The 15,326-nt window shown below is 43.1% G+C and overlaps 1 protein-coding gene across 1 annotated transcript in view; it reads left to right on the top strand.

Annotated features, from left to right (window-relative positions):
* The window catches only part of LOC108576217, a 166,736-nt gene extending 155,996 nt beyond the window's left edge, over nucleotides 1–10,740 (top strand). The window contains exons 5-13 of the mRNA XM_017939170.1: nucleotides 2,637–2,708; nucleotides 2,798–3,001; nucleotides 3,354–3,545; nucleotides 3,719–3,953; nucleotides 5,085–5,288; nucleotides 5,656–5,758; nucleotides 6,366–6,618; nucleotides 7,118–7,300; nucleotides 8,545–10,740. Of these exons, the coding sequence (XP_017794659.1) occupies nucleotides 2,637–2,708; nucleotides 2,798–3,001; nucleotides 3,354–3,545; nucleotides 3,719–3,953; nucleotides 5,085–5,288; nucleotides 5,656–5,758; nucleotides 6,366–6,618; nucleotides 7,118–7,300; nucleotides 8,545–10,740 (3,642 nt within the window). The remainder of the gene's footprint in view (nucleotides 1–2,636; nucleotides 2,709–2,797; nucleotides 3,002–3,353; nucleotides 3,546–3,718; nucleotides 3,954–5,084; nucleotides 5,289–5,655; nucleotides 5,759–6,365; nucleotides 6,619–7,117; nucleotides 7,301–8,544) is intronic.
* Nucleotides 10,741–15,326: the final 4,586 nt, after the last annotated feature.

Genomic DNA, 15,326 nt, shown 5'->3' with positions numbered 1-15,326 from the left:
GCGTTTCGCCAGAGAGGAAAAGAAGAACGACAGAGAAGTCGTGGTTGAAGGCTTTCTTTACTCGCGAAATCTTCTCTACCGATATGTAGATACGAAGTTGCGTGACGTTCGATGGAAACGTTGCTGTTCCTTTGTTAGGGAAATTAGCGACGTCCACGTTAGGGAAATTCTCTGTATTATCTTATCGTTGCATCGTTTTAAAATTGCATCTCTCTGACACTTGTTTCAACGCGGATTTACAGCGAAGAGGAAGTTTGAAATTTTACGGAAGCTTTATCCTCGGGTTTACTTAAATATTGTGCATTGTGCGTTATCTCTTTCTGAAAGCGTGATGGCGTGTTTTATCGTACAATGCTCGGTTTCGTTGAATTCAATGGGAAAATCGAGGAATATTCAAATAAAATTCTACAGGTTTTGCCGCCTTTGACGGGAATCGGTACGTGCTGACACGCGATCCTGAGGAACAAAAGCGTAATACTGGATTCCTCTTTCACCGGCTTCGCAACGGTAAAAAGGGGGTGAACAATGAAATAAGCAACTCGACGCACAACCCGGAAACGGATCGTAAAGTCGACCGTAAAAGTTTCGTACGCGGCATTAAAATTGTACGAGTGCCGGAGAGGGGTGGAGGTGGGGAGCTTTTTAGCAGGTCCCGTGTTCTCGAACTGCTTAATTAAATCCGAGACTTTGTAAATCAAAACACGTTTACCCGAACAAAATTTCCGCGCGTTTTATCGAGAGTCCCTGTTTCCAACGGGTCGAAAAGTTCGCCGGTAAATTCGCTTTTGATCGGCTCGTAAAAAAGGGCAGTAAGGGAGGAGGAAAGGGAAAACAAGAAAAAGCTCCGACAGATAAATAACTCCATGTACTTTTCCGCGGCGACGAGAAAGCCGGAACGTAAAACTGTCAAACGTTTAAAATAAAAATCGACCGTTTGCGCGCGTGTGTGTGTGTCGGTTTCGTTTCAAGAAGAGTTGCATCGGGATTCGGGAATCGCGAAACTCGTGAAAAATTCGTGATTTGTTTGTCGTTCGTTCCTCCCATGCAATGCAAGGATAATGTCGCTTTATAAAATATTTTCTATACGACCCCATTATTCTTCGATCTTTTGAGCAGCTTCATTTTTTCCCCTGTTTTTGCAATCTGTATTACACTTTTTCCCCTTTCGTTCCGTTCTTTTACATTTACGTTGAGAAAGTCATAGATTTCTGACGCTCGGGAAACGAAACAAAAGGTGTTCTCTTTTCCTTTGCAAAAAATAACTCTTTTTGCTCGATATATTTGCGGTCGAATAGTGGATTTTCAAATGGAACGCAGAAGTACTATAAACAACCTCTGTACAGAGAGAGAAAAAAGGAGAAACACCTTGTTGGGGGATGAATATATTTTTGGTGGGAAATCCTCGATTGCGTGAAACGCAACGGAGAAACGCGGCGAGATCTTTTCAACGGATCGACAGCGCTACTTCAACTCGTATTTCTCTTCCGTTTCGACGGTCGCTTTTCACGGGCAGCGATCGACTATCGGTAGAAGGTTGCCCACTCGTGGAAACGTATTTCTGATCGAAATGCTGTCTCTAATCAATGTCCATTAAGCCGCGGAGGGAATGAAAAAAAAATTCCGATCAACCCCATGTCCACGTTGCACGTCCACGACTAACACCACCTCCGCGGATTTCGATTCGACGAGGGCTCGAACCGATGGATTTTCTGATTTTTATTTCGACGTGCACCCGACAGATTGCCTTGTTCGCTGCACATCAACGTACCTATATACGCAATTTCGATTGTTGCTCCGGGCAACTATTTTTTCCCTACCTTCAACGAAGTTAAGAATGCCACACACACACGTTAGATACGGTACATGGATCAACTTTTTTTCCTTTTTTCTGTCCTTTTCTCTACTAGACTATAAAAATTCCAGCGAAATTCGTCGATGAAAGCGCGAGAATTTGTTATTAGCAAGGACAGAAGTCGTGAAACGGCGAATGAAATTCTAATGCATTCATAACGGTGGACATTTAAACCGTGAAAATTTCATTATTGCGTAAAATTAACACGATCCCGAACAAATTTGATACAAATTCATTGAAAATGGGAATGAACCGCGCATTAAACTCTTGTTTATTAATGCTTGCTTAATGTGGATTAAATTTCACCTGTTCCCATGCATCTGGTATTTTAAACTATAATTACGATAAAGTTCGTTTAATATTCTCTCGGTATAACGGTCGTTTCACAATTTCTTCGCACGATTCGAACGTTACGTTAAAAATCCTGGAGAATTTTCCATGTGAAATCACCGGCGAAGTATCTTTAAATCCTCCGGAAGCAATACTTTTCACGGTGAAACGTGACAATGCAACGTGGTGGAGTTTTACGAGTCTGGCTTGAAGTGGTTAGAAACGTTTCTCGCAGCTTCGAAGTCGGTTTAAAAACAGGTCAGACAACGGCTCGTAAAGTTGTCGGTAACATTGCAGAGGAAAGAAGCCGTGGCTCTTTCGCGCTCGCACAGGAAACGTTAAAAGTCCCTCATTACCTAAGCTCGTTTCGAATTCACTCTCCGCGCTTCCGTGCATTAAAATTTTCCAGTGTCTTGAACTCTACTAGCCTGGCCCGTTTGCTTGCTTTTTGCAGCTGAAAGCGTTCTACGTCGACCTACTGGTTCCCCTCGAGACGAACCTGGAGAAAGACACCAAGGTCGTCCAGGTGAGTTGCCAACGTAATCCACCGTACACGTTAAGGGATATCGACCACCCAACGGATTTCTGAATAATGCAATATACACTCTTCCTCAGAGCGAACAGAAGAAGTTTCTGCAGCAGCACAAGACCAGGTCCGAAACTTATAGCAAAGCGGCTGCGACTATGAAGAAGCAAAGGAAAAAGTCGAGGGGCGCGAGTAAGAGTGGACTTGCCATGGACAAAGAGCTCAAGAATATGCAGATTCTCGAGGAAGAGAAGTCTAAGCTAGACGCCTTTTGTGAACAGAGTTTGAAGAATGTAAGTGTCTAATGAACAAGAATTTCGCATAGAAAATAGGATATTTTGAGTTTGGACAATTTTTGCTCCGAGTATTTTTCACGTTTCTTCCTGGACTAGTATAAAGATTTTCGAAGATCTGAGCTAGGCATGATCCTCGGTCATGCGAACACTCGTGTCTCGACAAATTGTTCGATAGAAATATTCTCCAGGCTATAAGGAGTGCAAAAGTGCAAAGAAATATCGAATATCCCCTTAAAGCAGATGAAAATCTGTGTCGACTTTGATGTTCATGTAAATAGATCAATTACGTGGAAAGAAAGAAGGGTAATGAATGAACACGACGGAGTATCGCGTCTCTTCTTTTTTTCAGGCAATGACTCAGGAAAGACGAAGGTACGGCTTTGTTCTCGAGCGACAGTGCTCCTTGGCGAAACATTATGCGAGTTTTCACGAGGTCGCGTTAGCTGCTCTTCATCCCTCGATTGATAAGTGGCGCGAGGTAGCTAGTACCCGGGAATATTTACCACAATCCGTGGAAGACATGTTCGCCTCCAGACTTAGAGTGAGTAGATACTTTCAATATTTCTTCACTATCACGAAATCTATTGCACTAAAACGTGCTCCTTTTTTCAGTTAGAATTTTCTATTTATGCATACTTGAAGAGAGAGAGAGAGAGAAATATCCAATCGATGTAATTGATTTGTACAATTAATCTTCTATTATTCTGTGTTTAGCAAGTTTCATTTTGGCCAGAAGACGAGGAGAACGGTGGCTCAGAGCTTACCATGAGCTCACAATTGAGGAAGACCAGAAGCATGGATAGCTCTTGCTTAGAACTTCGACCTGGACCGCCATCCGGAAATGTGCCAAGTGCCACTTATCAAGGCCCAACTTCGCATCTTCCAACTGTTCTGTCTAGAGCAAGGTCAGAGGCTAATCTGCACGCTTCAACGCTATCTCTAGACCCAGGTAAGCCACAGTACCGAGTTAAACTTTTCGACACTTCCACGCCGAAGAGCTTGAAACGATACAAGCTATTCCTGAATATCACGTCTAAAGTGAATTCACACGGTGAAAAAGAAAATATGTGAAATATTATTTCCAATCACGGATTTCGAAATACCACCGAAGCATAGATACTCCGCGGTGACGGAGAAAACGAAAACACGACACTGCAATCTTTTTTATTGTAGCCAAAGCGAATGGTTGAGTAGCGTTTCGAGCGGAGTCGACATCGAAGTTGAACACGTAACAGAGTGCAACAGAACCGAGTGGAGAAGTGCTCGCAAAACAGTTGGAGAGAGCCGGGAGAGTTCGCTGTATCGAATATCGAATTTCACTTGTCGACCGCCGCTCCGCGCAGTCAAGAATTTTACGACCTTTCCCATTATCCTCCGAGGAACAAATCGTATTAATCAAAAGATCCATATCGGCCGTATTGAACGACGGGAAATTTTCAAATTCGAAACACACATACACGCACACACAGCGTCGAGATTCCATCGACGAATTAAAGATCTATTTAATTCCGCAAATTCAGCTCACTACCTCGTGCTACCCTAAATAACGCGAAACTTTCCGTTTCCACGGCTTAAAAGTTCCCCGAGAGTAACGCTTTTGCGCGCAAGCCAAATACATAAATTCGCGGGCAATAACGCGGGAGCGAAATAGATTGTGTAACGGAGGGAGAAAAAAAACACGAGAACTTGGTAAAAATGTTGAAGTAAGTACGCCGTTTCAGATGTCGTGGTTTCTGGCGGAAAGCCATTCCTTTGACCACAACAGAGTGCGGTAAAACAGAATCACTTATGGAAAAGAACCACGAAATCTATGTTACGAATTGCAACTCTTAATTTCGACGAAGTTCTCCCTAATTTTATCACAACAACGATCAATTTCTATTCGCAACTTGCTCAAAGTTATTTCCCCCTGATTAGGCGTAATGTCTACATAGGAAACAAGAGTGCACGGGGTTCCAGGAAGCCGATTTGCTGAAATCCTTCCACTCGAAACCGTCCAGCCTTCTAATACCCTCACGCCATGTGCAAGTTACGACAGAAATGAGCCGGGTTAACGGTCCTCCTCTTGGTATTTTCGCAGAGGTCCCGGAAACTCCACCAAGGCCGAGGTCCATGGCTCCTCCGGCATCACGCAACAGCGGGAGCGCGGGCGGCGGAGGCAGTGGCACAGGGGTGAGCTCTGGTGGCTGGGGGGATGCGCCCCTCGCGAGGGCTCTCTTTGCCTATTTGAGCTCCGGGGAAAATCAGCTAAGTTTCTTGGAGGGCGATCTCATCGCGTTGATGGGTGAGTGTTGGATGTTTGAACACTTGCACACCGTTCCCGAGATACCTACCTATGCATCTGTTTCCCCCCCATGTGAAATTATACCACTCTGACCGGAACACGATTTACCGTCAGATTAGCGAAATACGGCTGGTATTCGCCTACACGATAAATTCTAATAACACGCTCATGGCACCGTTGTTAGATATCGTCCTGATACCGTTCGCATGTAGTTGAAAGGTTCGAGAGGTTAGGTGCAGTTTCGATTAGAATTATTCGATACGGAAGATTTTATTTAGAGGTTGGAGTGATTTATACAGAGACTAAGTTTTTGTAGCGATATAATTATTGCGAGGGTTGTTTCTATTTTGTGAAAATACGTTATTAGGAGATCGTCAGAAGGGCTGGCAATTTGGGGAGAATCTGCGCACACAGAGTTCCGGATGGTTCCCACTGGCATACACAGAAATTATTATCGACGATAGTCTGGGGTAAGTTAACAGAGGCGGGAAAGTCTGTGCTTTTGGTGGACCGGGCTGATATCAGAACTGATCTTGTTACGATGTTCGTTGCTAACAATTGCACGGGTCGAATGCAATTACGCTAATCTAGAACGATAACGGGGAATGGCCGATATCGATGCAGCTATTCCCATTAAACGTATTCGTCTTGGTGTTATTGTTGCATCTACTCTCCTAAATCCCATTATTCCAATGGTCGATTTACGATATGGCGATAGAAATTTTACGTCAGAGGCACTTAACTGTGATTTAACGCGTCCATTGCCCGCTTGGAATGTTGAACGTATAAAAATGTTAATTCGGTTCTTAATCTTTCGAACGGTCCTCCAATAGGCAATTATAGACACTTTTAAAAATACCTACATAAATTTCTATCCTTGAACAAAATGTAACATTTTCAAAATGAAGGCTATATTGTGTTGAAAATTTGTCAAGAGTGATACGATAACGCAGTGTAGTCTGTTGAATTCTGAAATACTTTATAATTGATATCGTCTCTTGACATTTTCAACAATTCGAAGTTAGCCGACATCGTTACTGTTATCACTAAAATCAAACTGTACGATAACGTGTGAAGATCACCGAGTCACGGAACAAATAATGGCCGAGCACCAGAGCCACAGGCAGTTCCACCCTGTAAGCCTCCACCCTCTCGGCCGCCAGTGACACCAAGCAGCATGGACGAAGTGTCGAGTGGATTCCATGGGGTAGGAAACAACAGCGTCAACAACAGTAACAACAATAACAGCAGCATCGGCACCCCTATTAATGTACCGAATAGTAACAGTTCTCACAATTTGGCTACGCCAACTGCGCGTCAAATTAAACCGGTGAGAATAATTGCTTCCTCTGTTACAATTACACAAACACAGAAGCTGAACATGTTAAACCCTACAAAATTTTTCCCAAATTTATTTTTCCGCCACACCTTTAAATATCTGAAGTACGCTGCTTTAAACAATTACGGAATCGCTACTGTGAGCAAAAAATTTGTTCAATCTATCGGAGAAAAAAATTTTTTTTACACATTTGGCCTTTCAACGATAGCAGTCACATAGCAATTTTTTGTGCTTCAAAAAAATTTCCAGAAATTACACGCTTGCTAATATGTGGTTCTCTAATTATTTTGAGCAGTTTAACACAAAATTTGCAAGTTAAAGTAAACTTGAAAATATCCAACCAGAAGCACCCTCAAATTTCTAGCTCGAGTACTCAACTGAAAGATAATACCACAGTAAATTTTGAAACGCATCCACGAGAATAGATATCCCTCCCTATATCGAAAAGATGAAATGTAAATGTCCTAAACTTTATTGCTATCCTCTTTAGATCCGTCCATCGGGCACGTTGCCCACAGTGTTGGCTGGTGGCCGCAGGTTACAGCCACCTGCTCCACCGGTTCCACCCCCTCAAGTTGTGACATCTCTTCACAGTAGTAACGATAGTGGTTTCTCAAACGAACCGCCGGCACAGCCTGACATCGACTATAGCGACGACGAGGCAATGAGGCAAGTAATCGCCACGAGATTTCATCGAACATACTTTGGAAACTCTGATTGAATTTCGTCGAAAGTAGTTGATGATTGTTGGCAAAAAAACAAAAAAAAAAAACAAACAAACAAACCTTGTAGAAACGCTTCTGCCTGTGATTCGTGAACTTGGAGCTTTGTATTTTACTCCTGCTCTCAGTAATTTTATTATCTTGGTTTCCGGTATCTCTCTAACGGAATGTACAAAATAGAATTTATACCGTAGTACCGTAGCTTCTACGTTTGTTCAAATCTAACGACCTCTTTCCATTAAATATTTCTTATACTTAATTATTTCCATTTTCATCGAGATTAAAATTAGAATAGTACTACGATCTGCATGCCGTACAGTTTATGGATTTCTCCTTACTTATAAATCGATCCTTTGTGCTCGGACTACTTTTTCTATGATTAACCTTTATGAAACTCCATCGGTGACGTCCAAAGTTTTCTTCTAACAAACACATTTATCATCGGATGATTATTTTTGACTTTATTCGCGTTACATCCCGTATAAATGTTAGCGTATCGGAACGACACCGTATTTCGAGTTCAAAGGATTCACCTAACATTTGAACAAGAACGAACAGAGAAGAATCAGAATCACCCTAGTGTTCCTATTGAAAAGTCAACGGAGAAAAATAGTAGATCTTTTGATCAGCAAAACCGTATCGCTCATTTTATCTTTCTCTCTTACAAAAGACCAAAAAAAGAAAACATGACGCTGTTACAATCCAACATCCAGCGATACCAAAAAAAAAAACAGTAGGCTTGTTTTCAGAGTCACGATGTTGTTTTCTCTCCTGATTTGTAGATTCCGCATGCGTTATCGTGGTCGATGGAAATAAAATACGGCGTGGTGGTGGCTCATTCACCTCTCCGGGCTCCTGCGATGCCAGCAGCCATATTTCCCCATCCCCGCATATCGCAAAGTCCGCGACCACAAAGCTCGACAGCCGCATAACTAATCCTTCCCACGTACATACTTGGCTCTTGGTTCTCTCTCTCTCCCATACGCTGCACTTTTCCGCTATTTTCTCTCTCTTTCTCACTCTCTCTCTCTCATTCTATCTCTTATTCATCTCTCTCTCTCTCTTCGACATTCTGTTCTGTTCATTCTTCTCTTTTCTTTCTCTTTCTGTCACTCTCTCTGTATTTTTCTCTCTTTCTCTCTCTTCTGTCTCTTTTTTTTTTACTCATCCCGAGCCCGAACGAAAACGCAGACAGCGACGAAGAAAGCCGCGTGCCGATAGAATAACCGAGGCCGTGAAGCAGCATCAGAAGGACGAGAAGTCGAGCAGCAAGGACTGGGAGAACGACTCGTGGAAGACAATACCGAGGGACGAGAAGAGCTGGCACCTTTACAGAACAGCGATGGACATTTGGGCGGAATCGAACGCGAATCAGAGCAACGAGAACGGCGAGACAAGGTACTCGAACCGGCATTACGACACGCAGGAGCGGAAGAACGCCAGGGACTTCTCCGAACGTGGCACCATGGAGAACGGGCCGACGAGGAAGTCCGGGAAGAAGATGCAGGAGAGATCGCAGAAGAACGAGTACGACAATCGCGGACGCGCCAATTCCAATCACAAGAGCAAGGTGCTGAACAACGAGGAACAGTCGAGGAAGTCTACCAGAAGGAACAACGAGCAAACCGAGCAGAATCGTCGAGAAGCGAAAAGAACGAAGGAGCACGAGGAGACCGAGGAGGATGAGATCGAGATAGAAGAGGAGGAGGACGATTCCTACAGCGCTAGGATCGATTATCAGAAGTACGAGGGGAAGAAGTATTACGGCGACAGGACAGACGGCCAGGAGCGTAATTCACGACGTGGTTATCATCCGGTCGTTCAGGAAGAGTCGAAATACGAAAACGAGAAGACTTCGTCCGCCACGTCTTCTGGTACCGACGACGAGAGCACCATCACGATCCCAGAAACCGGCAGGAAGGTGGAGCACATCGCGCAGAAACTGGAGCAAACTGCGCAGAAGTACGCTCGAGAGCACAGTCCGCCGAAATTCATGGAAAGACGAAACGATTACAGAAGTCTCGAGCGAAGAGAGGAGAAGCAACCTCCTCCGCCGTACGAGAGGTACAACGACTGCGAGAGAAATCGTCCACCGCAGAGATTCGAGCGAGAAAGGGAACGATACATGGAGAAGTCACCGCCGGCCGTTCAAAAATCCTCCACCTTCGAGAGAGAAAGGACGTTCGAGAAGAATCCTGACAGGAACAGGAATATCGAACGAGCGTCGAGTCGCCGCTTCGAGAGACCGAGACCGCCTTCGGAGGAGGCACCCGAGAGACCGACAGACACTCGTACCTTCTACAGAGAGCGCAGGTACTCCGATAAGGAGGAGGCAATCTACGGTGAGACGAAGTTTGTCCGGGAAAATGTGACCGTAGACAAGGAGCGCGGTTACGAGTCGAATTTCGAGACGAAGCTGGAGAGAACGAAAGTGATAGAGAGGCACGGCTATCAGAATCTTGGCCAGAGTAATCTGCAGAAATTCCAGCGAAACGGACCTCAGAGCTTGGAGAAAAATGACACCAACAATAACACGTTGAAGGACGATAACCGGAAACCTCTGCTTCCGAGGCAGACCACTGCTGTTGGACACTTGATACAGACAGGCAGAGCTTTCGACGTCGACTCGAAGAGTCCGAAGCTCGTGAAGAGGACGAAATCGTTCTGGAGGTTCAGGAGAGACTCCGACGTGCTGGAAGGCATGGCTCTTTGGCAGCACAGATCTTTGGTAGACATTCCGAAGATGATCAAGAAGGAAGTGAAGGACGATAGTATGAACTCCGAGGACATGAAACAGCAGAGTCCGGAAGGCAGTCCAAATTCTAGACAACGATTGGAGAAAAGGAACAGCGACGTGACGATCACAAACGATCCACGTCAGGACGAGCCCAAACCTGCCGAGAGGATTCACGTGCCTGAGAAGTCTGATTACTTCGAAGAGTTTCCTACGCCAGCGGAGAGACCGAAGGCTGTCGAGAGGTCTGAATATCGAATGCATCAGGAGGAGAGGTCTTACTTCATGGGGAACGTTTCCCGAAAAGCCATAATCGAGAAGGAAAGGAAACGCAGCCTGGAAGCAAAGCGCAACATGATCGTGGCCGAGTTGAAGGAGAATAACGAGGCCAAGAGGAACGAGAGGAGGAAGAAGTACACGGACGATGAAGACGGTCTGACCCAGAATTTCAGCGAAACCGAAGCCTCCGACGAGGAGTCTACTTACAGTTGCATCGTAGTGAAGGACCAAACTGTGGCGGAAAAAACTCTTCTTCCCAGGACTAAACTCCGCAGGGATTCCGATCGGGAAAGGGATAAAAATACTTGCGGACCATGGTACGACCTTTGGGGAGTGGACGCCTCGGTGAACAAGAAAAAGAAGAAGAAGCAGCAATAAATCTATTAAACTCTCCTCTTTGTTCAGTTTGTTCGAATCAGTATCAGAGTGTGTTTGGGGGTCTCTCGGGTTCCATACGACGGTTTATCATGTTTTAAAGTTTATCGATTGTTATTTTGTTGAACGAAGTCACGAAGACGCGAAATCTTTGATGTATTGAAGATTTGAAGGAAGAGAGGTTGAAACGATTCATATGTTGGACGAATCGAAAGATAGTTACAAATCAGTCCGTTCTTATAATTTCGTCCTTAAGATTTTTACTCGTTTACTAAGTTTTCGTTTTTTTCTTTTTTTTTTTTATCGTTACATTCCAATGTTTTATCGTCATCTCCACCACATTACCACCCCCTTTTGTTTCGCACCACGAATGACCGTCCGTAAGTGTTTTCCACGTAGCGCTGTTCCCATTGCTTCTTTGAAACGTTTAAAGCCTGTTTTGTTTGCAAGCATAGTGATTGTTTGATTCTGTTTGCGCTTTCGTCGACGCTTGTTTATAATCAAATCGATGTGTTGACGTTAAACGGAGCGCGTAGAGTAAATCAGAATGCGCCCCAGAGTGCACTGGTGCATGTTGACGAACAACCTGTTATCGCGATGGAAAAAATAACGTTATGGATGATGTCTCAATCGTAACTCTTGTTGGATCTGTCGTAACAGGATTCTGCACCGATCTGACGTTACTTAAGCTCGTCCTACGAACTACTATACAGAATTCTAAAAAAACAAAGAAGTATTAATTTTTAAGAATCTCGAAACGATCTGATTCTATAAAGTAGAAAATCGAAGATTTAAAAATTTGAAAGAATTCCTATTTTTATTCGCGTTTTAGTTATTTCTGAATGGAAACGTGGAGGAGAAAAGCGTCGGAAATGTGACGCACGCTCGACCGATTTCAATTGATCTGTCATTTTGTACAAATCGTTCCTGTCAATGGCCAATGAACGAATTAATAATTGCATAGTGGCGTGTCGCGCTTAAGAACAGCTATGTAAATTAGTTTCTGCATTAATGACACGACGATTTCAGTTTGAAATTTTATCACCGCGTATTCAGTTATTACTCGTGTAAATTAGTTTCCGGTTTCAGTGGAAATGATTGGATATACCCTGTGTAATGTTGCCGCTCATTTGAATATAACGCGTAGGTGTTATGAAAAATTCAATTCCGTTCCCACGCCATTTCGCTTTGATATTACAAACGGTATTTATCGCGTTTAACGTTTCACAATCCCTTTTAATAGAAATTGTGTCACGGCTGGACGGTGCTTGTGACGCATTTGAATGTTTTTTTTTCTTTTGTTTTGTCACAGCAGTGGTGAAATCTTCGTCAAAAAGATGTTTCACATTTGTATTCCCGTTTTCCATATCAGCGCATCTCGAAGAATTCATTTTTCGTCGCGCTTGTATCGTCTTCCTTTTATTTTTCACTTTTGCCGCCGCCATCCGACGAAATTTCGATGTTAAAACGTGTGTTGTTCACGCGGGACACACAAAGGAATTTCCCTCTTTTATTTGTGTTTACGCTTCGCATGAAATATCGTGTCAATGTTTTAAGTACGCTGCTCTTTATTTTTTCTACGATACTATGACACAAGTTCATTACAGAAAGTTTACCAACTTTCGTAAATATTTTGTTGTTTTATGTTTTTTCGTTGTTGTCCTTTCCGTTCGCTGTGTAATACTGCGAATCCCTCTTAATTCTTTTTTTTATTCCGTAGAAAAGAGAAGTTAACTTCGTAACGAAAGAGAACCTTCCTTAAAGCTCCAACAGTTTTTTTTTTTTTTCAGTAAATATCTCGAAATTTTTCCTTAAATAACGAACTGCTTGAATTATTGAAAGAATCGAAGCTCTCTATAAAACGACGAACGGTTCGATTAATTAAACTCGTGTGATCATTCCGTTCTTCCAGGACGAACATATTCGCAACGGTAAAGCTACGCAAAACGAAGACGAACGATCGCTCGGCGCCGGCGTTGTCATGAGATAAGCTCTTCATCTAGATTACTTTCCTTGTGTGATGTTAGATGTACCGACAAAGACGATGCCTCTCCGTTCGAGAGACAACAGTTCCTTTCATGCTAAAAAGACAAAAAAAAAAAAAGAAAAAAAACAAACATCTGAAGCATACACAGCTTTCAGAGATCTTTTTTCACGGCGTGGATGTCCGTCCAACGAACACGTCTCACTTTAATCCTCTATGACCATTCTTTTACGACGAACGGAGACGACTGAAGATTCACGAAGTTCCTTCTACTTCATAGCGATTGAAAATTCATCGTCAGCTTATTTCGGGAGTAAATCCGCATTCAGCTGCTCGTATAATTCGCTTGATTCGAGAATTTGATCTGCACCTCGATTTGTCAATTTATCTAGCATGACTTTCAACGTGGACTGATCAACGTATAATTATTAGGGACCATTATGCGATCAACGCGTTTTTTAACAAACGTTCTCTCGCCATTTCTAACATTTTTACAAAATGTATCATAGAGGATTGAAGAATAGTTCTCGAAAAATTAGAGGACCATAGAAAATATTTACTTCGTCCAGGTAAGACATTCGTCGAGCATTTCTTCAGCAGTTTATCTTCGGTTGAATGTTTCCAAAAAAGACATTCGCTACGTAGTTGTTTTATTTGCTTGATCATTTTATTCCTACGTTCAACAAGTAATCAGTCCTTCCTAAGAATGTACAATATCTCAAACCCTCTAATTATTTGTCCCAAATTTCACTCTCACAGTATACACTTTCCTCCGTCACGAAGAATCCGAAATTGCATTTATCCGGTAAATTGTGCCGTAAGAACGCTTCGTTCGAGTGATTCCTCATTGCAAAATCCTGTTCCCTGCGCGATTTTTATTCTCCCCCGGGCCGAGAACCGATTCCCATACGATTCTCGTACAGCTGTACGCGATTTTTATCGAGGCTTTTCGATATACACACAGTCGCGCCCCTGTAACGGCAGTTTATTTCCTGGCAAGTTAATCCCCGACGCCGTTTCCTCTTCTTCGACGACTGTGTCGCGCCGTCACAGAATGAAACTTTCATTCGAGACGTCGTAAAGCTGCTTTACGTTTCTGCTCGCGGGTTAAGGCTCGTAAAATTTCACTTCTCATTTTTTTTCCCCTCTCCTACTCTCGTTCGCGTCTCGCGCGTCCTTCCGCGTCGCGAAGCTTTTTCTCTCCTTGGCGGCTGTGTCGCCGCTTGTTCAGCTTGTTCGGCCGTGAAAATAAAGCCCGATGAAAGAAGAACACGGGCAAGAGCTCTGGTTTTTCCTTTCCCCTATTCGCCGTGTGCGTGAGATCATGTGTTGTCTCCGGGGGAAAGCTTGCTTTCGAGTTCGTGACTTTTGTTAGCTCATCGTCCGGTTCCTCCTCGACGTTGCAGTTCTCCAACCCTCCGCCCCATTTTCTTTCTTGTTTCTTCTTTCGTATCATATTTTTGCTATGGGTATATATGTATCCCCCTCATGGTACAATCTTATATATCTGTTGAATTTCGATACTAAATGTCTATACTGCCAGATCTACTAGGATCGTTCGTTACTTCGATTACGAGTATTTCAGTACGACAGGTTTCAAGCGAGGAAGAGTACTTAAGAAGAATTCCAAGTTTCGTAGTTATTATCAATTGTATACCGTTCAGACATTATATATTCTGTTTATTCGAATATGCATGTACAACGTAACGTTCAGATGCTTTTCATTTATCTTCGCTATGAAGAAAGGAACATGAACTTATCTTTGCAGCTACCACAACTGCCAGCGAAATATACGTATTGCTGTGTCATTTTGTAATCGAGCCTTAGTGTTTGGGAAATTTTATTCCGCCGATTTTTTCACGAATTTTCGTATTTGAAAATTGTTACTTTTTCTCGAAGCTTTCTATACCAAGCTTTATTCACTATGATATAATCAATTGTAAATATACTCGTTGGTGAAGATAGCAAGTGAAACTTGCAACGAAGTATATGTAGTTACGTTCTAGTAAGAGTAATGCGTTTTAAACCGTCACAAGCAGAATAGATCGTGTGATACTTTTTAAAGAAAAAAACTGCCCAGATACGTGCACACAAAAGACTCCATTTACGTGAACAGCGGGGATCTGAAAAGACTATCCCTCCCGTCGATGGAAAACTTTTACTATGAATATTATCAGGTATACACTGCCAGACATTCCAAATGTTTCTCTATTCCCGTGGAATTCTCGCGGAATCGAGAGGCTCTTTCGAGTTCAACGAAATACGAGTCATTGGAAAAGAAAGAAAGAAAAAGAAAAAAAGAAAATAGAAACATCGATCAACCCTTTTTTCAGCGTAAACACACGTTAGATTCGTCGACATTCCAGCAATGGGAAGAACCTAAGTGATAACGAATTCCAACGGTCATTCCTAGGTGCCCTGATCTTTCACGCGGTTGTAATTGTAAATATCGAATCACGTATGTATTAACGTTCTTCCACTTCGACACATATTGTTAAATCGTGTCCGCGTGGACACAAGAGAAGCAGTACTTATACACGTATAGTACAGGGATCTCTGAATTGGTTCCACGGGGCACAACCCCGTTTCTTTCTAAATAAATGTC

Source organism: Habropoda laboriosa, unplaced genomic scaffold (assembly GCF_001263275.1).
Source record: "Habropoda laboriosa isolate 0110345459 unplaced genomic scaffold, ASM126327v1 scaffold212, whole genome shotgun sequence".
Classification (NCBI taxonomy): Eukaryota; Metazoa; Arthropoda; class Insecta; order Hymenoptera; family Apidae; genus Habropoda; species Habropoda laboriosa.
This window is presented reverse-complemented; position numbering and strand designations above follow the sequence as displayed.